Here is a 25,204-nt window from a genome sequence, read left to right on the forward strand (position 1 = left end):
TGAAGGCTTTGTGACTGACAGCTCGTATGTTTTCTCAGCTGTGGAGGACATGTTGGGAGTGGCTAATTATACCAATGGCTCTTAGAACATCACCGTGTCAGCGTAGAGCCTCAGGAAGTGTCAGTGTGGGTGTTCCGGTCGGGAAGGGAGTGAGAACACCCGTGGGGCCGCTTCCTCACCTGCAGGCCTCCCTGTAAAGCTTGCAGAGGGCCTCAGAGCTTACCATGCTCTTCGCTGGAGCCCTGGCGTCTTTGGCAGCAGGGGAACGTGACACCTTCTCTCTGAGGTTTTGTATCTTCCACGCATTTCGGTTACTTCTTCGTTCCTGTTCCTGCCACTTGGAAGTTTAACCTGAGGGCATTAGGTTTTGGTGTCCCCCAGCATCCCTGCCCTGAAAGGGAGGCTGCTGGTGCTTTTACTGTAAATTGAGGAGAAACACTGGGGTCTGGAAGAAAAGGGTGCTAGATGGATACCAGGGGCTCCAGCTCCTCCCAGTGAGAAACCCCCAGGATCCTTGGGAAGGCGTCTAGGACCCTGCACAGGACAGGGACTCGGTTCTGCTGCCAGCTGTGGTTCGGATGGGGACTGGAACCCAGATGGGCTGGGCACTGTTTGGGTGGTTCCTGTCTCCCTGGCATTTGGCACAGGGCCTGTCCTGAGAGGAGTTTAGGGGTTCTTCGTCTCAAGCCAGTTTCCTCCAGCCAGGCAACAGGAGTGGGGGCCCAGCAGGTGCTCCCTGAGCCTGGCACTGTTGGTGCAGGTAAAGGCCTGGGTCCCCTGGAGCAGGCTCCCTCTCTCCCCTCTGTCCTGGGTCCCCTAGTTTCCCTGGAATCTGGTGTCTCCAGGGGCAAAGGGAAAGGCCTGGCCTATATTCAGGGAGACTTGGTATATAGGCCCCAGGCCCAGGTTATCCTGGGGGTCCCCTGCCTTTTCTTTTTCTTTTTAAAAAATATGTTTTTATTGATTTTTAGTGAGAGAGGAAGGAAGGGGTGGTGGAGAGAAACATTGATGTGAGAAACATCAATCAGCTGCCTCTTGCACACACCCCAAACAGGGTTCAAACCTGCAACCTGGGCATGTGCCCCCACCAGGAATCAAACTAGCAACCCTTTGGTGCATGGGACGATGCTCACCCAACTGAACCACACTGACCAGGGCTCCCTTGCCCTTTCTTATCCTCTCTGTCCTTCAGTGCTTCAAAGTCTGAACAGCTGGGGGAGCCCAGTGATTCCTGATACTCACAAGCTCAGTCTCAAGTTTCTTTTTCTCTAGCTTGTTTGGATTCTTGGAATAAATCTGAGTTTCCCCCCAAAGGGTGATTTGAATTCCTTTGGGCTTCCAGCTCTTGCTGGCCCTGCTAAACATGATCTGTGATGGCCCCAGGTTGTAAGGCTCGACCTGCTTGCCTCTGGGTCTGTATATAGTTGCCAGGAAGAGGGAGTGTGCTCGTGAACCACTGGTGCCCTTTGGGTCAGCACTGCCCCTGTGTTGGCAAGGAGCTCCCCCACACATGCTGTGCTCCATTCAGATGCTTGCACGGACCAGAGCTCAGGGCGGGGCTGCCGAGGTGGGAGTCTGCTTCCCACATTGCTTGGGCTTTACCCCTCTCATCGTACAGAAATGCAGCAGCCCTGGCCATATTTCCTCACCTCTCACATCTCTCTTGTAGGTGGTACAGTTGCCTGATATGGTCTTTCTCTTTCCACTTTCCCAAGGTTCTCACAGTGTCACTAGAGGGGAGAGGACTGCCTCCCTCCCCTTTCCCTCAGGCTGCCCAAGGGGTTACTTTTATTCACTGATGTGTCTGACAGGGCCTTTGGGGTGCTAATTCAAACACTGGGTGCTGGGGCACCTTATGAAATCATATTTTCAGTTATATCCACTCTATGTACCCTCTTGTGTGTCTCCACACACCCCCCCCCACCCCCCCGCCTTAACAGCAAGCTCTTTACAGATGTGCTGTGCCCTCCTCTCCCTCTGTTACTGGGGCCTCTGGAGCCCAGCCAGAAGCTGTTCATGACCTGGTACAGCTGATGGCCAGGCAGGGATGCCTGCTGTGCCATTGTCCTCCACCTTGCCTGGATGTTAGCAGCACTGCGAGGCCTTGTAGTAATTTCAGTGCCAGGCCCTACCCCAGAAACTTTGAGTCAGAGTCTCTGGGAATGGAACCTCTATTTAAAAATCTCGCCCGGTGATCCCATTATTCAGCAAAAGCTGAAAATCGTTGCTTTAAGCTCTAAAACCTTCTAGTTGAAGACCACTTGCCTTCTTTCAGCCTTGCTTGTGAGGCTCTGTCTCCCTCAAGCCTCTCCTCCCGGCTTCAGACCCAGGACCCAGGACGGGAGGGCAAGTGGGAAGGCCGCAGCGGGGCTGGTGGGCGTGATGGCCCCACAGCTGTACTGCTTTCAGTCTCACTGAGGCCAATGGCAGCTTGTTCTTTCTTCATCTCTCTGCTGCCCTTTAGGCAGGAAAGCAGTTGATTCATGTGGAACAGCAGCCCTCTCTCCCTCCTAGGAGGGGTGGCAGCAGCTGAAGGCCTGGGGAGCCAGAAAGTGAAAATCTCCATATAAGGCCGGGACTGCTCCAGCCTGCACGCCCTGCCGCCACCGCTGCCTCCTCTCCAGCTGCCTCCGCCCCAGCGCTCTCCTCCCACCTGGGCCTGGTCTCCCAAGCGACAGCTCTGACCGGGCTGAAAGCACAGCTTCTGCCAAAAAGTACCTTTAGCCTCCTTTCTTTTTCTTCCTTCCGTCTTCTTTCTGCCTCCATTTCTCCCATCCCTCCGACCAAACTGCCTTCAAAGGGAGGCTTAGGTACAGAATAGTCACCTACTGTTTACTCCTCCTGTTGCTGAGCACTGGGAGCCGGGAGCCGGGAGCCGGGAGCCGGGACAGTGGCTGCTCTGCAGTTCCTGGGGAGGGATCGGTGGGAAAGGAAATGTGCGCTTGGAAATGAGTGGAATCGGCGGGACTAAGGGCAGAAGGACTGCAGTCAGCACTGTGCGCCCGCTGAGCAGGTCCCTCCCACGGGCACTGGCTAACAGGCAGCCACCACGCATGTGCATTGGGTTCGGCAGTTCAGTAACTAATGGCGCTGTGGGAGTGCAGGTTACAGGCCAGCAAGGGAGAGGCTAGAATTATCCATGTGGCACTGGATTAAGAGTTGAAGACAATATGTTTAGCTTAATAGAGACATAGTAGTATGAAGAGCTATAGATCGAGGGAGGTATGTGTAGATACAGGGTTATATACACCTGTTTTCCTTGTTCTGTCAGCTGAGACCTAGACTGCACAACGCCGACTGCAACACTTAGTATCCAGATTTTGGTTTCTACTTTCGTTCCCCAGTAGAGGAACGAGGGCTCTTTGGAGAAATGGCCAGTTCTAGGACTGGGAAATGAAGTGCCATTGGCGTTGCCCTTGAAGGGGTGGGAAGGACCCTGTCCCTGGCCAGGAAGCCCAGGCTGGTGCCAGCCACAGAACAAGGGGAACTGGGATCACAGGAGTGAAGCTAAAAAGTGGGTGGCCTGGGGTCCTGGTCAGAACGTTACCAAGGGACTTCCTCTCCAAGGCTCTGGGCGCCCTGCCGCTGTGGCCGGTTGTCCTGGAAACTCCTCTCCCGCCTCTGCAGTGAGGAGGCTGGGTGATGCAGCCAGTGAGCGGCCAGCCAGGGGCATGGCTGTCTAGGCTTCAGCTAGAGTTCTTCTCAGGGCTCGTTAAACTGGAGTTACAAGACTCCTTGTCAGACTGTTCTGTTGGTTCACCCAAGGCAGCAGGACTAAAACGGGACTTGAGGAATGAGCCATTCACCAGCAGTTTCATCAGCACCTTGAAGGCTGGCAGCTTTCCACTGCCCCCTCCCTTCTGTCCTGAGCTTGATGTGAGGCCAGACGCTTGCTTTAGGCCTCCTCCTTCAGGGTTCTCCTCCCCTTCCTGCGCCTCACTCCCTTACCTTCTGCCCACCTGGGGAAGTGTTTCTTACCTGACCTGTTCAAAACGGCTTCCTACCCCAAGCTCCATTTCCCACTCCGGCTTCATTTTTCACCATGGCACCCACCACCACCACCTCACAAGTACACTCTATTTATGTTACTTGCCTGACTCTAGACTGGAAGGTCAGCTTCGTGAAGTCAGATTTTTTTTTAAATATATTTTATTGATTTTTTTTTTTTACAGAAAGGAAGGGAGAGGGATAGAGAGTTAGAAACATGGATCAGCTGCCTCCTGCACACTCCCTACTGGGGATGTGCCTGCAACTAAGGTACATGCCCTTGACCGGAATTGAACCTGGGACCTTTCAGTCTGCAGGTCGACGCTCTATATCCACTGAGCCAAACCAGTTAGGGCTAAGTCAGATTTTTGTCAGTTTTGTTCATTACTGTATTCCTAATACCTAGAATGGTGCCCAGCACATAGTAGGTGCTCAGTAAATACCTGCTGAATGGACGAGTGCTGCTGGTAGCAGCCACTTTGCTTTCCTGAGTGTTTTTCATGTGTCTACAATGGAGATGATGCCAGCCCCAGGCTTAGGGGAGCAAGATGTTTATTGATGGAGAAACCCTTCATAAAGTGCTGTCCCATCTCCTGTGGAACTGTCTTCCCCTCCAGAACTCCCCAGACAGATCTGACCCTGTGCCACAAGGAGCCTTTAGGACACTTGGCGTCTCTGTCTCTGGCTGCTGTGAGCTGTGCTGTCCACAGCAATGTTCATACCTGCACTGCAGTGCTGATGGCACCGAAGTGGGTGCCATGTCTCACTCATCCCTGTGTCCCCAGGGCCTGGCATCCAGTGTATGTTTGTTAAATGAATGGTTTTTGGAGACAGTGATTTTGTCTTGTATCCCCAGCCCCTCCTCAGTTAGTCAGCCCTCATTCTAAGAGGAAACAGCCCTGGCTCCTTCAGTCCACCCTGCAGGACTCGATTTTGGACCCCTCTCTCCACTGCTTGTTGTTCCTGTGAGCCAAGCTCTGTTCATTTCTTGCCTCCATTGAGTGCTGACTTGTGTGTGCCCTCTCCCAAGCCACCTTCTCTGTGTTCCTCTGTGGCAAGCCCCATTCTGCTGGAGGAGGATGGTCCCCTTGGGCTGGGGTTGGGGCTTCATGGAGAGGCACTTCAGAGCAGTGGATAGAGCCTGGAAGGAAACGGAGAGAGGCTGTCTCCAGGTTGTTTGTGAGCTGCCAGTACCTGCTCCACCCCCACCCAGAGGGACACAGGCCTCAGAAAATACTGGGCATTTCTGTTGGTGGCACAAGCACTAACCTCCCACTCCCAACCCACCATGTCCTTGCTTCCCTGGCTCCAGGAAGCCATTTGGGGGCCTGTGCCCGTGGATGCCTCTCTGTCCATGGGCCCTGTGACCCCTCGGCTCTGCTTCCTTACCTGCTGGGCACTGAGGCTATTTCAGGCCCTTCAGTTGTGATGGACATGATTCTCGGCCAAAAAGGAAGTGTTTTTGTTGAGAGGTCACATAAGACCGTCAGCACAACACACTGTTTCATGCTCGAGAATAACGCTGAGTTCAAGTCCTTCTAGATCCCCACTCTTTTCACCCTCCCTCATTTCTCAGACTCTGCCCTGTGGGACTGCTCCTGTCCTGACCTGCCCTGGGCCATCCCCTCCCCTGGCCCACACACCTCTCAGCCCGAGCCATCTCCAGCGGGCCGCCTCCGCTCCGCCAGGTGGGTCTCATCTCAGGTTCTCTGTCTCTGTAGCTCCCATGATTTGGGGACATCCCAGGGTTGCTGCTGGAACTGTTTGGTGCACCAGGGTTAGCCGCAGCCCAGGCTTGAGGGTGGCCGCTGCCTTTCTTCACATAGCCAGTTTGTGACCCTGCCCTCCAAGTGGCCACTGGCTTCTGTCCCTGTCCTCTCTCTGTCTCAGCTGCTTCCCTTCTTGTCCTGCCTAAGTCCCATCGCTTGTGGTACCAGCCTAAAAGGATCTGTTTTCTATGAAGACAGAGGCATAGAAATGCCAGAGAATGGTAGCTGGACTATAGGCCAAGTACAGAAAAAGTAAAGGAAATTTAGTTCTTTAGTTTTGCACCTGTTCTACCTGAGTCACTGAGGCCCAAATCCTAGGAGTCATCCCTGTCTACTCTTCTCTTCCACCACACACCTGAAGTCCTCTTGGCTCTACCTTCAGTATATCCCAAATCCCACCACTCTTTACCCACGTGCCATTAGCATTCTGGCCCAACCATGTTCCTCTGCCTGCCTCACTTGTCGGGGCTCAGAGTGCTCTGTGAGCTACAGTCAGGCTCCTTCCCTGACTCACCTCCTTTGCAGATTACACCCTCTGGCCCAGCAGGCTGTGGCCTCCAAGGGCTCCCTTTATCCTACCGGCAGGTTGGCCTGCCGGCTTCTGCAGGCCAGACCCAGTCATCCTGCTCCGGGCCTCAGAACGTTCTTCTACATTGGGCCTCTGCTTGGACTCTGGGTGAATCCGCCTCCCAGGCATTTTCTAGCCTCCTACCTGCTTTCCTTTCATTCCTATCACCATCACTCCCTGAAATTGGATGGTTCTTTGTTTTTTCTCTTTTTTTCTTCATCACCATAAGAATAAAGTGAGCTTTTCTTGGGGGCGAAGGGGGCGGCACTTTCTCACCTCTCTTTCCAGCACCAATCAAGAACAGTACTACCACCACCACCCCCCCCCAAAAAAAAAATACATGCTCAGTAGATGGCTCCAGTCTGTACCTAAACATTTTCCTAGGGAGTCCTGAGGTGATTATGTGGTCTTCTAGGCAGGGCCCTGAACACTTCTCCTCCTCCTGTTTTCAGTGGACGTGATAATCAGTGTGAAGCGGAAGGAGCCAGGCTAGAGGTCCAGATGTACTTCCTCCAGGAGTCTTCTAGGTCAGCTCTCAAATGTGTGACGCAGGCACCAGGAGCAGAGGCTGAGACCAGGGACTGAAGGGCCAGGGAGGAAGAAAGGGCCCCGGGGCCAGGTAGAAACCAGGACAGCTAAACTATGAAGGTGGGGTTTAGTGTTTTGGCTGATGGGGAAAAAGATCAATTTACTTCCAGGGCTGGGGCTAAGGAAATAAGCTTTCTGGGTCTGGGGTAAACCAGGCCAGTGTGCTAAAGTGTACCAGTCCTCTCTAAGGCAAGAGGCTCACACCTATTAACAGGTGCTCATGTGTATGTAGCATGCACCTGAGATCACCACACCTTCTGTTAGCATAGGTAACCAGATATTAATAAAGGAAGTCAGACATTATTAAGCATAGTAAAAGAGGGAGCATACGCCTGCTTAACCAGGAAGCAACAGCTGCACACCTCTCCCTACACCGCCCCACCCTCCGATTGTGGGGAGAGTGGTGGGAGGTAAGCATGCACATGCGCAGTGGAAGCCAAAATGGCCACTGTCTAGCCTGGAAAAAGGATCGGATTAGACAAGGGGCATAGAACCCATCCAGATCTAGGGAATAGATGGGTTAGGGGTGGAGCCATCAGAAGCTCAGGAAAGCTTGGGAAGTTGATTGATTAGTTAAAAGAATCACCTGGTCTGTCCCAAGTCTGAGATCATATAATCAGCCTAACAAAGAAGCTTTCTCTCACACTCAGTGACACGTGCTCTGTAACTGTATCTGGCAGGATGTTGTTCCTGCCTTTGCGCTGAGGGTGGAACTGGGGAGAGGTAGGAAGCTGGGGAGGGTCGGTGCCCACTGAGGACCCTGTTCTATACCTGCTGGGAGAACCTCACACAGGCCACAAGGAGTTGGGCCAGCGTTGGCCAGGCTTCCTCTGTAGAATGACCACTTCCACACAAGGAGCATGTTGGCCTAAATGAGGCACTTCTTTCTGCCTAGAATCCCAAGTTGCCCTGGTTGCGCACGCACGTGTGTGTGTATGTGTGTGTGTATGTGTGTGTGTGTGTGTGTTTTCAAATATATGTAACATAAAATTTACCATCTTAGCCATTTTTTTAAAATATATTTTATTGATTTTTTACAGAGAGGAAGGGAGAGAGATAGAGAGCTAGAAACATCGATGAGAGAGAAACATTGATCAGCTGCCTCCTGCACATCTCCTACTGGGGATGTGCCCGCAACCCAGGCACATGCCCCTGACCGGAATCGAACCTGGGACCTTTCAGTCCGCAGGCTGACGCTCTATCCACTGAGCCAAACCGGTTTCGGCATCTTAGCCATTTTTAAGTGTATAGTTAAATGGCATGAAGCACATTTACATTTTTGTGCTGCCGTCACAACCATCCGTCTCTAGTTTTCTCAAACAAACTCCATAGCAGTTCTACAATAATATTTGCCCTTTTGTGTCTGGTGTATTTCATTGAACACAATGTTTTCAAAAGTCATCCATAGCATATGTCAGAATTTCCTTCCTTTTTACGGCTGAGGAATATTTCATTGTGTGCATAGACCACATTTTGTTTATCCATTTAGCCCTTTGTCCTTTCTGTGTCATATCCAGGTGAACCCTTGGGTTGCTTCCACCTTTTGGCTGTTGTGAATTTGCTGCTATGAACATGGTGTACAAATATCTGTTTGATACCCTGATTTCAATTCTTCTGGGTGTATACCTAGAAGTGGCATTGCTAGATGATACGGTAATTCTATGTTTAAGTTTTTGAGGAACTGCCAAACTGTTTTGCACAGCAGCTGTACCATTTTGTCTTCCTACCAGCAATACACAGGGTTCTAATTTCTTCATATCCTTGTCAACACATATTTTCAGCATTTTTATTATAACCAACGTAGTAAGTATGAAGTGCTTCATATCTCATTGTTGTTTTAATCTGCATCTCCCTAATAACTAATGATGCCAAGTGTCTTTTCATGTGCTTATTGGTCATTTGTATATCTTCTTTGGAGAAATGCTTATTTGAGTCTCTTAAATTTTTTCTTATTTGTTTTTTGCTGTTGAGTTGTAGGAATTCTTTTTATATTCTGTATATTAATCCTTTATCACATATGTGATTTGCAGATATTTTCTCCCATTCTGTGGATTGCCTTTTCACTCTGTTGATAGTGTCTTTAGATGTACAAAAGTATTTAATTTTGACAAAGTCCAGTTTATCCCACTTTTTCTTGTTGCTTGTGCTTACATTGTCATATCCAGTCATTGTCAAATCCAATGTTACGAAGCCATTGCCCTTGGTCTTCTAAGAGTTTTATTGTTTTGCTCTCAGATTTAGGTTTCTGATCTGGTTGAGTTCATTGCTATGGTGGGCACTTGGTTCTTGTGGAGGTCTGCTCCCATGCTGGTTGGGTGGAATGAGGAGGTTGTAAACAATTCTTCCCTCCGTTCCTCGCCCCTGGTCTTAGGGTGAGGTAGGCCTTGCATGGGTGGTGATGGCTTCCCAAGGAAACTCCCCTGGCGGACAGCCCTTTGTCATTTAGTAGGAGCCTGGTTATCTTGCTGCCCAGCCAGCAGCCTGGGTCAGCAGGCAAGTCTGACACAGCAGGTGGGAGAAGGAACTTCTTGGCCTTGGCAATAAGTAAAAAGGGTCTTTGTTGTGTTCTTTTCTCCTTAAAAAAAAAAAAAGTTTAGCTGGCCCTGACAGTGCCCCAGGAATGCAGGGAAGTTTGGCTGATCCACAGAACCCTGAATGGGTCCCTTCTGAGCCCCCACCAGCTCCACCAGAACACCTCAGCATGTACAGTATCGGCCCACTCGTCCTTCTTCCCACAGCTCTGAGGTTGCAGGCCCAGCATGGGCACTGTGCTGGCACAGCTCCTGTTGCTGCCTGGGATTAGCAAATGCTCCTCCGTGTCATGGGTCTTTTCTGCTGAATCCATAAGAGCCCCAACTGCTCAGAAAGCCCACCTGCTCCTGGATGGGCCCGAGCGGAATCCTGAAAGAGGGGCCTCCTAGGGACAGGAGTGTTGTCTCTAGCAGAGCTGAGCTCCTTGGGGATGGCCTGCCCATGCTGCTGTGGTCTCTTCCTTCTCCTGGGCCAAGGGTAACGTGCTCAGGTGGGTTGGGAGTCGGACACCTGGCCTCCGCCCTCGTACCTCTCTGGCCTGTCTCCATGTCTGGAGTGTGGGGCAGAGGGAGGGTGTCAAGCACCGCCCAGCGAGTGTTCTTCCCGCAGGAATCTGAGTGGAGCTGCACAGGTTTCCTGCAGGGCCTGGTCCGCTGGCCGCCACACCCACCTGGTTATTTTCTATATCTCTGCAATATTTTGTTTCATTTTTAAGGGTACAAGTCATTAAGTGTATTCACAGGGTTGTACAGTCATCACCACCATCTAATTTTAGAACATTTTTATTCCCCCTCCCCCAAAGAAATTCTGCACCCCTTAGTTATCACCCCCAATTCTCCATCAGCCCCAAACAACCACTAATTAATCTACTTTCTGTTTCTATCGATTTACCTATTTTGGACATTTTATATAATTGGAATTATGCGTATTGCTATACCCACCTCTTGCCTTTCAGCTTTATCGTCTTCTAGTTGCTATAGTGCTGGCCCCACGGGTGGTGGCTGCAGAGCAGCATCATGAGCCCCTGGAAGTGGAAGTCTCTTTCTGGGCCCGGGATCTCCTTCAGGCCCTCCATCTCATGCCCCTCAAGCAGTGGGAGACTATTACTGTCCGTCCTTTCCACGTGCATCACCCACTATTCGCTTGACAACCATGGGGTTTGGTAAGGCTGGGTATTCCTATTTTATAAATAAAACATATTTATAAATAGAATATATATTATATGTTATAAATGAACCTGCAATATAATTTTAGAGGGTTGGTTTGTTCCATATAGCATTCAAAAATATATACTGAAGCTCATTTGGGGCAGAGCCAACATGGGTATATGTAGTAAAATCTATATATAGTATAGTTTTATCAAAGACCTCACAGTCTAGCATGGAGAACAGATGGGCAGGCTCATAAGTGGACTAGGGGCTACATGTAGGGTCATCCCCTTCAGAGAGGACAGGGTGACCGTCCAGGAGGGGGAGAAGTAAGGCAGATAGTCGGCCTGTTTAGCAAATAGCTGTGGGTCTCCCAGGCCAGTGAACAGGGGCAGAAGGTGAGGCCAGGGTGGTTGAGGGCCCCAAACACAGGGCAGAGAGCTTGGGCTTGAGGCCCTTGGAGCAATTGAGGCAGAATGTGACTGGGCCATATCTATACTTGTGAATGGTCTTTCTGGGGCCACTACTGGTGACTACCGGGAGACCATTATAAGCAAGGCTGGCGTTGCTCCGTTTTCTTCCTGTCTGAATGGTGCTGAGGATCCAGGCGCTGGGCCTGGGGGATTAGCATCCGCAGACTTCGCCGCTCCTGCCACAGAACAGAACCCAGGGTTGAGGCTCCCAACCCCCTGACTGGGTTTGGATCAGGGAGGAGTGGGATGAGTAGATGGCCACACCTAGACCTGGGCATGGTGTGCCCAGGAGCTGTGGAGGCGGGCCAGAGACTCATGGCAGGTGAGGAGTCTGGTGCTCCAGAGGACAGACACCCCCTCACGCCTTTCCCATCTGCCGGAGTGTGACCAGACTGATCTTCCCAGGGTCTCGAGGGGGGAGCCAGCAAGGCCTGGAGAGTGTATGCCAGCTGCTTGCCCTTGGATAAGCTTCTTGGTTTGACCCGGCATTTACAAGAGCCTATTGTTAGCCATGTTAGGGCAGCAGCTGGCCTCCAGTGTCGGCACGGAGACCTGCTCTCCCTCCCCTCCCAGGGGCTCAGTGACGCCTAGAGTATCTTCCAGTCCTGCCAGGCCAGTCCTCTCGTCCCCCTGCCAGCCTCCTTTCTGTCCCGGGGTAGGAGAGAACTGTGCCCTACGCTTTCTTCCCATCTTCCTGGGGCAAGCTCCAGATGGAAATTCCGTGCCCATTAAGCAGCCACTCCTCACCCCCACTCCCACCCAGCCCCTAGCAACCATTAATCTGTTTCCTGTCTGGATTTGCCCATTCTGGGTGCCGGGAACAGGGTGCAGTGCTCAGAAGATGCACCCTAAGGGCCGCTTCCTTCCATAGAAAACTCAGGTTCAGCTTCCTCAGTCCCAAAGAAAGAATGTGGGCTCTCCTTGGACCTGACTTGAGTGGCCTAACCAAGCCTCCAGCACAGCTGCCCACCAGGCCTGTCTGTAAGGGAGCTCTTGGGCACCATTATCATGGCCTTTGGGGAGGGCAGGGAAGTTGTGTTCCTGCCCGGGCCCCATGTGATCCCATTGTGAGCGCCACTGGTTCTGCCAGTAACTTTGAACATGACTGTGCAAATGGTTGCAAGGAACAGGGAGAAAAGGCATAAGGAGGGGAGGGGCAGACTTGTTCCAAGTGGCTCCACGGGGCACCAGGTCCCTTCCCCACTGATCCCCAGCTTAGATATCTGCAAATCGGGCCTATGAGCACCTGCCTCCTGAGGCTGTCCACAGGGTAAATGAGGCATCCCTGTAACTCCTGTTTAGAGCCCTGCCCAGCCCCGTAAATTACTACTATTCTTGCTGCCAGGGCTTTCACTGAAAGGTAGATTTTTCTTCATGCCTTACCTGGAGCGTGGAGAGCCCTGCTCCTAACAGTGTCAGATGTGCTGGCTGGCTGCTGTCACCAGTGTTTTTCCTACTCTTTAAGTCAGCTTTGGTGAATACGACAGAATAATACAAAATGTATACATGCAGTAAAAATGTTTCATAATTTTCAGTTCACATGTGTGTGCATGCACATATGTGTGTGTTCATCCCAGCATGAAATGCACGGTTCTGTCGGTCATGGTCAGATGAGTTTGAGAAATACATGAACTATTGCAGGAACTCAGACAGTGGATGGGTTTGGGCTTCACCTTGAAAGGCTCTTTCTGAGATTTCTTGAGATTTTGTGAGTGCTTCTTTGCCAAGGGAAGCCTTTGTTTTTGTGGGACTCTTGTTTTCCCACCGAATGGGGAGCAAAATGGACGATTCCCATTCCATCCAGGCCTTGCATATGAGCCGCCCCCAGTTCTAGAAGCACAGTTGCCTGAAGGAAAGCCTTCCTCCCCCCACCCCCCTTGATAGCTCTAAATGGCCCCTCTGTATTTCTGTCCCACTTTCCTTTTCTTTCCCCCTGGCTCAGTGAAGCTCACCTTCTCAAGCTTCCAGGGTTTTCCCTAAAGCACAGCTCCTTGGATCTGGGGTGGGCATGGAGGATCCCAAGGTGGTGAAGCTACCGTAGCAGGATTGTCTTAAGCGGGCCTCTGACAGGTGCCACCTGCAATGGGCAGAGGTTCCCTTGGCCTCTTGTGGACCAGCAGGCAGAAGCTCAGTAGGAAGGCTGGTTCTCAGTAGGGGGGTCATATTCCTGGAAAAAGGCCCAGGTCTTGTGCCCTCCTGCTTGGTCACCTCCTGCTTAAACCATCCGCAGCTCTCTAACAGCTCTGCCGTCTTAGCTGGTGTGGAGGCAGAAGAGGACCTGAGTTCCCCAGATGGCTGAGGGCTGTCGGTGCCATTGCTGGGCATGGACTGAACCCATAACTGGCAGCATAGCAGAGTTGGATGCCCTGAAGAGAGCCATTCCTTTTTTGGGAAATGAACTAGCAAAAGTAGGTAATGCTCAGCCTTGTAGGAGGCCTGGATTTCTAACCTCTGGAGGTGCAGAATGAGGGCAGGGAGATTGTTGGACAGAGCTGGCTTCTCTGCTGACAGCATTGCGGTGAGGAGTTCCCTCTCGCTGGATTCGGGTCACAGCCTAGATATTTGCCCTGGCTCTCCCAGCAGGAGGTCTCAGCGTAGCTGGGAAATGGATTGTTCAGGAGCAGTTCTCTCCTCAGAGTGCTGAGAATGCAGAGCGGTGTGGCCCCTCCTGGACAGAGGTGGGGGGCCGAGGGCTCTCTGGAGACCTTGGTGGAATCTTCCCCAGCTCTGTGGGTGCGAGAAACACAGCTACGTGTGAAGTAGGGGCAAGTGGGTGACAGCATTGCCAGCCTCAAAGGTGGTGGGAGTTGTCGGTGAGAGGATGCGAGGGGCCAGGGTGCAGCATGGGAAGCACACACACAGCAGAGGCATCGCGCGTGCTGCTGGGAGACTCAGGCACCGTTTCCATGGCAGGTGCCAGTGCTTTTCCTTCGGTTCTGACTGGTTTACTCTTCTGCTCCCTTTTCTGTGTGTGTAATAGGACTAGATGGTGCCTGCTGTGTAAGTAATATTTAAGGAGGCACGAAGAGGCTGTAATTGTGAAATCCTGACACCTAGGTAGTAAATAAACATTCATTCCTTCAGTCCTGGCTTGTTATGCCTTTGCCTGTTATTGGCACTTCTGGAAGAAGGTAGATCCCTCATTTACACACAAAGACACAGGCCCAGAGGAGTCTGGCAGTGCAATTGGTGACAGAGTCCTATGACCACTTCCAGCTTCAGGGCCGGCTGGGAAATCTTGTTTGTAGCGTGGCCATGTGCCCAGTGGAAACAATTACTGGCAAGAGGGGATGGTGAATAGTTTGGTAAGTTTGAGCCTGGGAACATAGTATTTAAAGAGGAGTGTATGCCTCCTGGGGGCCCACTAGATCAGCGGTTGCCAACCGGTGGTCTGTGGACCACTAGTGGTCCGTGAGGTTCGAAAGGTTGGTGACCACTGCACTAGATGCTCCTGAAAAAATAAAATATTAGTATTTCTGTTGATGTCTTATTGTCCCCACTTAACTCTCCTGTGTGTGTTATACATGTGTTACAGTTGATAAGTTATTGGTTCCATGGTGCAGTTAGATACCTTGTCTAACCGGGCGTCTGTGTCGTAGGTGATCTATCCCAGCAGCATTGTGAGACCACAGGCCAGGGCTTAGGGTGGCATCGAGGCCAAGTGAAGACATTGCCTTGGGAAAGCCCCTCCGCCATCCCCTCTCTCCACTCCGCTCTTGCTCCTGGCTCACTCTGCAAACAAGGCCATGACGTGCCCACACCTCACAGCTCCTGGCCTAATCCTCACAATGGTCCACGGCACCAGTGGCCTTTCCTCACTACAAGAGGCCCCACCTCAGAGACACTGAGCCTTGTCAGTGCCAGCAAGAGCGTGCACTTCGCGGGGGGGGGGGGGGGAGCCGCTCTCAGAGGACAGAGGCTGCCACCCTTAGTTTGCCCAAAGAGAGCATGATGCCAGAGAAGGCCTGGGATTAGAACTTGCGAAGAGAGAAGGGGCTGGAGCCAGAGCAAGGAGTAGGGAATGCTGGGAGGACCCTGCAGGCCCTGCCCCGGGCTGGATACTGTGTTCTCGTGGCTGCCGTCATCTGGAGAGGGGAGCCCAGGCCTTAGGTGCATGTGGTTCTCCCCAGCCAAAGGCAGATGGGTGGGTCCCAGGCCACCTTCTTTGCCCTCTGCTCCTAAGGACCTCCCAGACCCCCCTGTTTGGTTACAGGACAACCCATCAAGCTCCTCTTTCCAGCCCAAGGAACCCTCCAGGAATGCCTGGGAGAGGTACTGCGAGGCTGCTTCCCTCCTGAGAGCGCTTGCTTTATGTGGTTATGGCCCATCCTTAGAAGAGGGACTCTCTCTTTTTTTTTTTTTTATCTTCCAAGTTTTTTTATTTTATTTTATTTTTTAATTAAATCTTTATTGTTCAGATTATTACAGTTGTTCCTCTTTTTTCCCACCATAGCTCCCCTCCACCCGGTTCCCCTCCCACCCTCCGCCCTCACCCGCCCCCCCCCCCCCCACCACTGTCCTCATCCATAGGTGCACGATTTTTGTCCAGCCTCTTCCCGCAACCCCCACACCCCTTTCCCCCCCAAGAATAGTCAGTCCACTCTCTTTCTATGCCCCTGATTCTATTATAATCACCAGTTTATTCTGATCATCAGATTATTTATTCACTTGATTTTCAGATTCACTTGTTGATGGATGTGTATTTGTTCATAATTTGTGTCTTTACCTTTTTCTTCTTCTTCCTCTTCTTAAAGGATACCTTTCAGCATTTCATATAATACTTGTTTGGTGGTGATGAACTCCCTTAGCTTTTTCTTATCTGTGAAGCTCTTTCTCTGACCTTCAATTCTGAATGATAGCTTTGCTGGATAAAGTAATCTTGGTTGTAGGTTCTTGGTATTCATCACTTTGAATATTTCTTGCCACTCTCTTCTGGCCTGCATGGTTTCTGTTGAGAAATCAGCTGACAGTCGTATGGGTACTCCCTTGTAGGTAACTGACTGTCTTTCTCTTGCTGCTTTTAAGATTCTCTTTTTGTCTTTTGCTCTTGGCATTTTAATTATGATGTGTCTTGGTGTGGTCCTCTTTGGATTCCTTTTGTATGGGGTTCTCTGCGCTTCCTGGACTTGTAAGTCTATTTCTTTCACCAGGTAGGGGAAGTTTTCTGTCATTATTTCTTCAAATAGGTTTTCAATATCTTGCTCTCTCTCATCTTCTGGCACCCCTATAATTCTGATGTTGGTACGCTTGAAGCTGTCCCAGAGGCTCCTTACATTATCTTCGTATTTTTGGATTCTTTTTTCATTTTGCTTTTCCAGTTGGGTGTGTTTTGCTTCTTCGTATTTCAAATCTTTGACTTGATTCTTGCACTCCTCTGGTCTGCTGTTGGGAGTCTGTATAATATTCTTTATTTCAGTCAGTGTATGCTTAATTTCTAGTTGGTCCAGGGTCTCACTAGATTTCTTGAGGATCTCATTAAGTTTATCAGCGGTTTCTAGACAATTCTTGAAAAACCTTAAAAGTGTGGTTTTGAACTCTATATCCAGTAGTTTGCTTTCCTCCATTTCTGTCATTTGTGTCCTGTTTCTTTGTCTCTGCATTTTGGCTGCTTCCCTGTGTTGATAGAGTGGCTTTGTGTGCTAGGTGTCCTATAGGGCCCAATGGCTCAGCCTCCCCAGTTACCTGAGGTGGAAACTCTTGGTGCACCCCTTTGTGGTCTTTGTGCACAGTCTTGTTGTAGTTAATCCTTGATTGTTGTAGTTATCACTGGGAGGAATTGACCTCCAGGCCAATTGGCTGTGAGAATCAGCTGTGTCTGCAGTGGGAGAACTTCTGTGCTGGAGACACCCGTCCGGGGCAAGACTTGCTTCAGTGGGGCTTTGGTGCTCACTGAGTCTGCCCCCTGAGTGTGTCCCTTATGGATCTGAGGAGTTGTAATTGGATGGTCCCACTCTGACCACTGAGTACACTGGCTCTTGGATCTAAGGAGGTGCTAATCTAGCCTCTGCCTGAGGCTACCCAGCAGAAGCCAGTTGTAAAGCAATGCAAGTTGTCGTGGGGCCTTGGGCCAGCTGCAGTTTGTTAAGTAATTTTCAGATTACAAAGGGCCAGGCCTTTCATATGCAAAAGCTTCCGTGCACGGCTTGGGCGGGGCGAGCAGTTATGGCTGCTTTCAGTCCTGCCCTCAGAGGCCCCGGCAATCACTGCCAGCGCCTCTGAGAGAAAGCTGCCAGAAGAGGGACTCTTGCCCCTCCTCCTGTTCCTACCTGGGGGCATTTCTGAGGCAGGATGTTCTTTGAACACATAGCTGAGGGTAAAAACTCTTTCCCCACCTAAAGGTGGAGGCCTGCCTGCAAGCTCATGGCTGGTCCTCGGACCCGGCCACCTCCATCCTGAGCTGGACCCAAGGATGACTGGCTGAGCCAGGGGCCCCATAAGAAAGGCGATGGAAACCGGGGAGCTGACTCCTTCCACCTCCTAAGGGCCAGAGAGCGGGCAGCCAAGTCGGAGCAAGAGCTCTGGGAACCCAGCCCAGCCCCAGTGATGAGGGAGGTGGCGTTGGTCAGAGGAGCTCCTAGGGCAGCCTGGGAGCCACAGGGAGAGCACCTGAGCTCAGACTGGAGGCCTGGGAACTCCCCTTCCTTCTGGGGACACAGAGGCGGTTTCCAATGGCAGGGAGTCCGCCAGACCCAGTGTCCTGATGCTCAGACCAGGCCCTTCCCTCGGCCCTATCTCAGGGAGCTCCCAGCTGGGTGGGCAAAACCTACTCGGAGCTCCAGGAGGGAGGCTCGCAGTGCAGCACCCCAGATGGCTGCCATTGGCTTTCTCCCACTGCCGTCTTGCCAGGAACTGGACTGGGGATATGCCAAACTCTTGGGGCCACTCAGTGGAGGAGCTGACAGCTGCCCTGGAGCCCCCCATCATCCATTCCGGTTTCTGAGCCATGGCAACCTGTCTCCTTTCCCAAAGCATCGTCATGTGGGGGGAGTGAGAGGCCAGAAGGTGGGGCTGCAGATCATCTTAGGAAGGACCTCTCAGTTAAGTCTTCACCTCAGTGGGGATTTTTTTAAGCCTTCTTTTCTTGTTTTTGGTTTTCTGTCCCTAATTTCAATGTGTAACAGCTTTGCTGTCCGAAAAGGAGAAGTTGTTATTTGTTGTTAGGCTCTGGACAGCCTTGCCACGCTCCTCACGGGCATTCATGGACTTGGTGGTAGTGCACGTGCCTCTGGCGGCCTTGGCCTCGCAGCCCCGCACTTATCTTCAAGGATGTGGCTTCTCTCTGGCCCCATTCTTGCCTCTAAAAATAACCTTGCTATTTTGAAGCCACCTGCTCTAGAGCTTTTCTCACTGCTTTCTTGGATAAGTAACCCCTCTAAGATGAGGGCTTGGCTGCCTCTGCCATCCCAGCTGTGTCCTCCGGGAGTGAGCTCCTTCCTGCCCCCCCTCCCCCCCATGCCAGCTGGGCTATTGTTTTCCAGCAAGAAAGGAATGTCCAGCTGAGGAGCCTCTGAGAAGAGCCAGCCTGTTACCCTCTTCCTTGGGGGGTTAGGGGCAGGTAGGAAGTGGAGCTCCGAGGGCCAGGGTGAGGTCGAGCCCCTGTGCCTCTTGTCGTTGGGGGCATGCAGCTGCCAGAGGTGCAGGTGCCTGTCATGAAGCCACAGGTCAGACAGGGCTTGGGGACATAAGGATGGTCTGTGCTGCCTTCCTGTGCCCCTAGAGCTGGCCCTGAGTGTCCCTACCTCCTCTTCTTGCAGCCCACAACCCTCCCTCAGGGCACCATCAACATGAACCAGTGCACAGACGTGGTGGACGGAGAGGGACGGACAGGCCAGAAGTTCTCCCTGTGCATTCTGACCCCTGAGAAGGAGCATTTCATCCGGGCAGAGACCAAGGAGATCATCAGCGGGTGAGTCTGCTCCGTGCATTTTGGGAGTCGGTACTCCCTGCCCACCGGCAGGTCCCTAGACTGGGTCCCTTTGGCATAAATGAGCAGCATTGCCATCATTTCTTCCCTAAGTGTGTCCGTTCTTCTGAGCCCCTTTCTCCATTCACAGCACGACTATGTGCCCACTTCACCCCCCATTGCCTTTGCTTCATCCCGTGGCCACACATTCACCAAGGCTACCCGCCTCAGTCCTGCTGATTCAAGGCCTTCTTCTGCTGGGGCTGCCCTGGTTCTGGGGCTGCCAAATCTTCCAAAGCCTCTCACTGGCCTCCTCTGTTCTCACACCCTACCTTTTGCCACTCCACCACAAGGGCTTAGTCCCCAAAGCACTGTCACTTTACTCTCTCCTACCTGAAACCCAATCACCTGGAGGTCAAGTCCAAGTTCTTGGGCTGCCTGGGGCTCCTTCCCAGCCTTCCAGCCTCACTCCCACCACCCTGAGCCTGAGTGCTGGTTGCTGTACATTTCTCAGCTGTCCCCACCTCTGTGCCTTCACTCTGGCACTCCCTCAGTCTGAAACAACCCCTGGACTTCAGACTGTTAAAGTCATCCTGCATGTTCCCTCTGCCAGGAAGCCCTCCCGGAGGAGGTGCTGGGCTCCCTCTGCTGGCCCTTACAGAAGATGGAGATGGTCTGTGTGACGTCTGGCTTCCTCAGCCAATGGCGGGCTCTGAACAGTGGAGGCTCTGTCTCACTCCTTGCGCCCACACAAGAGTCTCCAGGGCTGCTGTGTGCCCTGGCTTCTCTGTCAAAGTGGAAGGAGGGAACAGAAAGTCTCTGGGTTGTGCGGAGGCTTAGGGGAAACCCTAGGAAGGGAAAGGTGGGCCCAGGTTTTCAGGTAGCCAACAGCCAAGAGCGGCTGAGCTCCTGCTCCTGAACCCATGCAGTATCTGCCTTCCAGGAGCCCCTGCTAATGGGGCATCTGCTATCCGCTCTGTAAGGCCCAGCTGCACGTGGTGCATGCACAGCGAGCATATATGGCCGGAGCTCAGGCCCTGGGTCTTGGAGAATCCCAGTCATCCTTTAAGGTAGAGAAGGAAGCTGATGAGGCTGAGAAGGCTTTTGGAGGAGTAAATCTGGGGTTTAGGGGCACCAGGCTGATTACTGCAAAGTAGCAGGGATTAGAAAGTGAAGCCCTCTGGTTTCAACCACTGAACGACTTCTGTGAGCAGGGTCTGTGGGCTTCAGCACCTCAGCTATAGCCCTGGCCAAGGCTGCTGCTTGAGGAAACAAGAGCCAGGTTCAGATCTACACGTGGTAGGCGGGGAGCAGAAGGGCCAGGTGGCCCTCTGCTAGGGCTGCCAGCTCACCCCAAATCCTCCTCCCCTGGAGAGAGGCAGGTTTGTGTTTCTAACCCCTGGGGCAAACAGGAGGACACTTTGACTCTGCGGCTCCCTGATCTTAACCCTGCAGCCATATGATTTAAGGGTGTAAAGGGCTTTTACAGAGTCTTGTTACAGTTGGGAGACTGAGGCTCTGGGAATAAGGGAGCCTAAGGGCACCTTCCAGGTAGGAGTGACAGTGTGGGGTAGTTTGCACTTCCTGGTTCACACTTGCTGTCTTGGTCTTGTCTGGCAAGCACACCTGAGCCAGGGTTCCACTGTCCAACTGGATTCCTTGGGAGATCTAGCCCCTCCCCTTGGGAGCTGGGTCCCAGAGACGGGTCTGGGTGACAGGCAGGATAAGAAAGGGGGCTGTTGGGTCTCCAGGTTAGGCTGGGGAGTGTGATTTGGGGAGCAGGTCAGTGAGGTAGTAGTGTGCCACCTGGCATTGGGGTGATGACGGTGTCTGGCATTTGATTGTGTCTCTGGCAGGCAGCCTACGTCCTGCTGTCAGACACTTGGCATAGGTCAGGGGTCCTTGGCTCTGCCCTGAGCCACCCTCTCGTGGTCACTTCTGTCTGTGTATACGGGGCCTGCCATTTCCATGAAGCTTGGGTAGCCAAGGTGACTTGGGTGCCCAGACCCAACTCTGATATGGTCGGGGGAACGCCCCACACCAGCAAACAATTCCTGGACACCAGCACAGTGTCTAAGAGTTCACGCCTCTTCTGACACCTCTACTGGGGATAGATAGCATCAGATCCCACAGGGTGAGGACTCAGTCCCACAAGACTGCTCCCCACCCACCACACTCCCACGACTGGCTATGCATGGAGGGTCCCACGACCCCTCCTTGTGTTCAGTTCATTTGCTAGAATGGCTCACGAATTCAGAAAAAATGGTGGACTCACTAAATTATACTTATTACCAAGGATAGTAAAGGATCCACGCCCACAGCCCAATGAAGAGATGTGTAGGGCGAGGTCTCAAAGGAGTTTCTGTCCTCATGGAGCTTGGGACCCGCATGGCGGCATGGCACACGTTCTGGCTCCCAGCTGGCAAGCTCTCTGAACCCTGTCCTTTTGGGTTTATGAAGACTATTACATAGACCTGTTCTAGTTATTGATTCAACCTCCAGCCCCTCCCCACTCCGTAAAGGTGGGGGTGTGAGACTGAAAGTGCCAACTCGCTAATCATGTGGCTGGTTCTCCTGACAACCAAACCCATCCACAGGTGTTGCCCAAAGTTGCCACTAACATAACACAAGACACCTTTATAGCCCTTTCACTTAGGATATTCCATAGGTTTTGAGAGTGGTGAGCTAGGCATTGTGGACATAAACTAAATACACATGAGAAATCTATTTTCATCATCTGAGTGACCAAATATATATTTGTTATAAATCACAATGATGCACAAGGTCATTAGCGGGACCACGGCACCAGGCGTGTATGCCCTCAGGGTCCCCAGTGTAGCCATTTGTACACCATAAGCATCTATAGATGCAAGCAGTGGCCCTTTTTCAATTAAATTCAAAATATCGTGGCAGTTAACTGGGTAGACTGGTCAGTCCTAAGAGCAGGGAGCTTGGGAGGTGGCTCAGTGGCATATCCAGAGCCAACATAACTCGTAACTGCTTTCCCCCTTCTGGTCCTAGGCCTTGACCTCTCCTTCTTGTCCAATGGGCAGGGCTCTCTCCAAGGCAGCCTGCCCCAGCCCCTGCAGGCCCTTGTAACTCTGGGCAGCATCTTCATCTTTCCCACCCACTGGGACACTCAGGCCTCCTTTAGAGTCAGGTGGGCGTGTGCCTGGAGATGGACTTTGGCACCCATCTTCTCTCCCTTCTCTGCCTCTCTCCTTCCAGAGGGACCCTCTTCCCTTGGTTTCCTCTCTGGCCTCCTGGGTCTTTCGACCTGTCGGGGCTCCTTTGCTGGGTAACGTCATCTGTGGGCTCGGGGCCCTACAATTGGTCTAAGTGCTTGGGTCCCTAAAGAGGTGCCGACACTTGCTTCTGGCTGGTGAGAAGAGCCGATGGCCCTTCAGCTTCTTTCCTGGTCTCCTCTGAGATGGGGCCTCCTGGGCTGGATGGAGGGTGGCCGTTCTTTCCCAGCTTCCTCATGCTGGGAGGGGACCTCCAGGGTGTCTGAGGCACCGTTTCACACAGCTCTCTTAGAGGTGGGATTTATTTAGGTGGGAATAGACAAGGTGGGGGCAGAGGTAGGGTTAGGGTTCCAGTTCCTCTGTGCCCTCCAGCGGTGTCAGGATTTTCTCTTCTCACCTATCTCTGCCTTCGAAGTTGGGGACCACCTATGTCCCTGGTGCCCACATCCACCACTAACCCCATGTCCACATTCACCCGCCATCTCTCTTCCCTGGATATATTTTAACATTCATAACCTATCTGGATGTTAGACACATTAGCCTGCTGGGCTTCCCTGAGAAATCTGAGTGCAAAGAACATGTCTCATCATTTGTTTCAGGGCCAGGCATCTATCAACCTCTAGTCACAGCACCACCAACCAGGGACTGAGGTGCCTGGTGACCCTGGCCACCCTCACTTCATGCTCACCTGAGTCTCTGCCTCATTCAGGTTGGCAGGAGCTGCAGGCGCTCTGTTTAGTCAGCAGTGCAACCATAGTGCCCACCTCTCCCCTTCCCTCAAGGCCCTGTCCTACAAGACTCACATTTGCCCAGTTCCATGGTGTTGCCAGTTGACAGCAGCTGGGCCAGTGTACAGGGGCTCAGGGCACCCCAAAGGGCCTGCACCTCCCTGCCATGTTCCCTGCACTCCAATTGACGTTTCTGAGCAGCCTCTCCTCCCTCCTAGGTTCAGTTAGGAGAGGGCCTTAGAGTGCCCCAAAGAGCTTTCAGCCCCCGGGCAGCCTAGAAACCCCACAAGCATGTTAGCTGCTCAGGCTACCCGAGTGAGGCCCTTTGAGTCTGCCCTTCTGCTGGCTTTGCAGATGCAGCCATGGCCTCCTTTCTTGCTTTGGAGCTCACAGAAAAGTGACCTGCAGGCCTGTGCCTCAGGCTCAAGGGCACAGGCAATTGTGGATTCTCTCAACAAATCAAATATTGCCTGCTCTGGGCTGAGTTGGGGTGAGGGGAGTCCCTCAGCTCAGATGCTGTGATTCCTCACATCCAAGCCCAAGCTCACTCTCCTGGCAGCAGCATACCTCCCAGAAGGCCACTGACTTGACCAGCCTCCCTGCACCCCAAATTAAAGAAGTGCCTCTGAGTGCTGAGACACCAGCCCTTCCCCCGGCCCCAGGCTTGGGGTGCTGGTCGTCACAGCAGCCTCCAGCCAGGTGCTGCCAGTGCAGACTTAACACGGACTTCCTCCCTAGTGTTCTGGGAGGAAGTGGACCAGTTTCCTCTGGTGCCATCTCTGCAAGTTCTCCTCCTGACCTCTGCTCCTCCTGTCCCCCTTCCTCCAACCCTCCCAAATGTTGCATAGCTCCAATGAGGCAAGTCGTGGTCATATCGTGGCCTAATCTAGGCCCTGGTTTCAAAGATAATGGCTGAAGCTTAGAGGGCTGGGAGCCATGCAAGGTTATGGCTAGAGGGTAGCAGATCCATATCTAAGCCCTCTGCTCTTCCTACTCTCCCCTGCTACCTTTCTTGATGCTGATCCAGCGTGGACTTTTTAGCATGGGGATCTTGCTGTGGGTCCCTGAGTGGCCCTGCCAGGGTTCCCCAAAGCCGAGGGGCCCAGTGCCCTCACTGTATAGGTGGGGCCAGAAGTGAGTGAATGGTCTGGGAGGTCAGTGGCCTGATGTGGGGAACTTTGGTTGCAAGACTCCTTGTTTCCCGCTTTGAGAACTGTGCGTGGCCCCCAGTCATAACAAATATGGGCGCTAACCAAATCCATTCTAGAGGGCAGTTATAGAGCCAAGTGTAAGCACTGAAGGGAGGGCACTGATGGAAACAGTGACGTGCCCTGCACTCTGAGGCCAGTGGTCCGCCTGCCGCTCTGCCACGGTGGCACTCACGTCCTCCCTGGGCCACCTGAACTGTGGCCGTTGCAGGGTCAGCACCTGAGCCTGGTCCTCACAGTCTGTGCTTGTCCTGGGCTGCGCTGCTGGCACTCTCTGCCCGGCAATGGCAGACCCTGTTCAGGTGCTCGGAGGCCTGGCCACTGAGTGAAGCATGGGACCGGCGTGGGCCACTCAACAAGGCAGGGTCCTAATCTCCGAGAACAGGCATCTGACCTGCTCTGTTCTCTTTTCTCCCCAGATGGCTAGAGATGCTCATGGTCTATCCCAGGACCAACAAGCAGAACCAGAAGAAGAAGCGGAAGGTGGAGCCTCCCACACCACAGGTAGGCAATGGGTTTGCCAGGTGGCTTCTCCCAGGTGGAGCTGGGGAGCAGGAAGAGCCCCTGGAAAGTGAGAGGGCTTCGGGGCCCAGCCTAAAACTGGAGGTGGAGGAAGGAGTCAGGTCAGGGCTGAGGCGGTCGTCAGCCCAGTCTGTCTCCCTCCTTCCTTCTGATGACTTGGGGCTCCTCTCTGAGCCACAGGCAGGACCCACTACCGGGACAGGGCGGCCTGCTTGTGTGGTCGGGGCTTCCCCAGCAGTTTCCAGCCAGGAGGCAGGTGCTGAGGAGCAGCAGCACAGCATGTCCCTTTTCCTGGCTGTCCTGCCGGCTGCTGGGAACAGAGAGCATTCTCGGAGCGGCTGCTTGCCGCACAACATTCCTCAGGGCCTCAGCTCAGTTCCACTTTCCACATAGAGAGGAGCCTGCAGACATCAGGCTGGGAACGGGGGCTGGGCAGGGAGGTCCTGGAGTGTCCTGGCCAAGTGAGGGGCTCTCAGGGGACCTTACTCCTGCTCTGGGCTTTGACCATAAATGGAAAAAACTGACGCTAGCCT

The 25,204-nt window shown here is 52.7% G+C and overlaps 1 protein-coding gene across 8 annotated transcripts in view; it reads left to right on the top strand.

The window, feature by feature from the left end:
* The window catches only part of MPRIP (myosin phosphatase Rho interacting protein), a 206,504-nt gene that overhangs the window by 82,433 nt on the left and 98,867 nt on the right, over positions 1-25,204 (top strand). For all 8 annotated transcript variants that reach the window (XM_059668332.1, XM_059668329.1, XM_059668331.1 and 5 more), the window contains 2 exons: positions 18,820-18,971; positions 24,569-24,653. In XM_059668332.1, coding sequence (XP_059524315.1) covers positions 18,820-18,971; positions 24,569-24,653 — 237 coding nt within the window. The remainder of the gene's footprint in view (positions 1-18,819; positions 18,972-24,568; positions 24,654-25,204) is intronic.

Source organism: Myotis daubentonii, chromosome 16 (genome assembly GCF_963259705.1).
Source record: "Myotis daubentonii chromosome 16, mMyoDau2.1, whole genome shotgun sequence".
Taxonomy (NCBI): Eukaryota; Metazoa; Chordata; class Mammalia; order Chiroptera; family Vespertilionidae; genus Myotis; species Myotis daubentonii.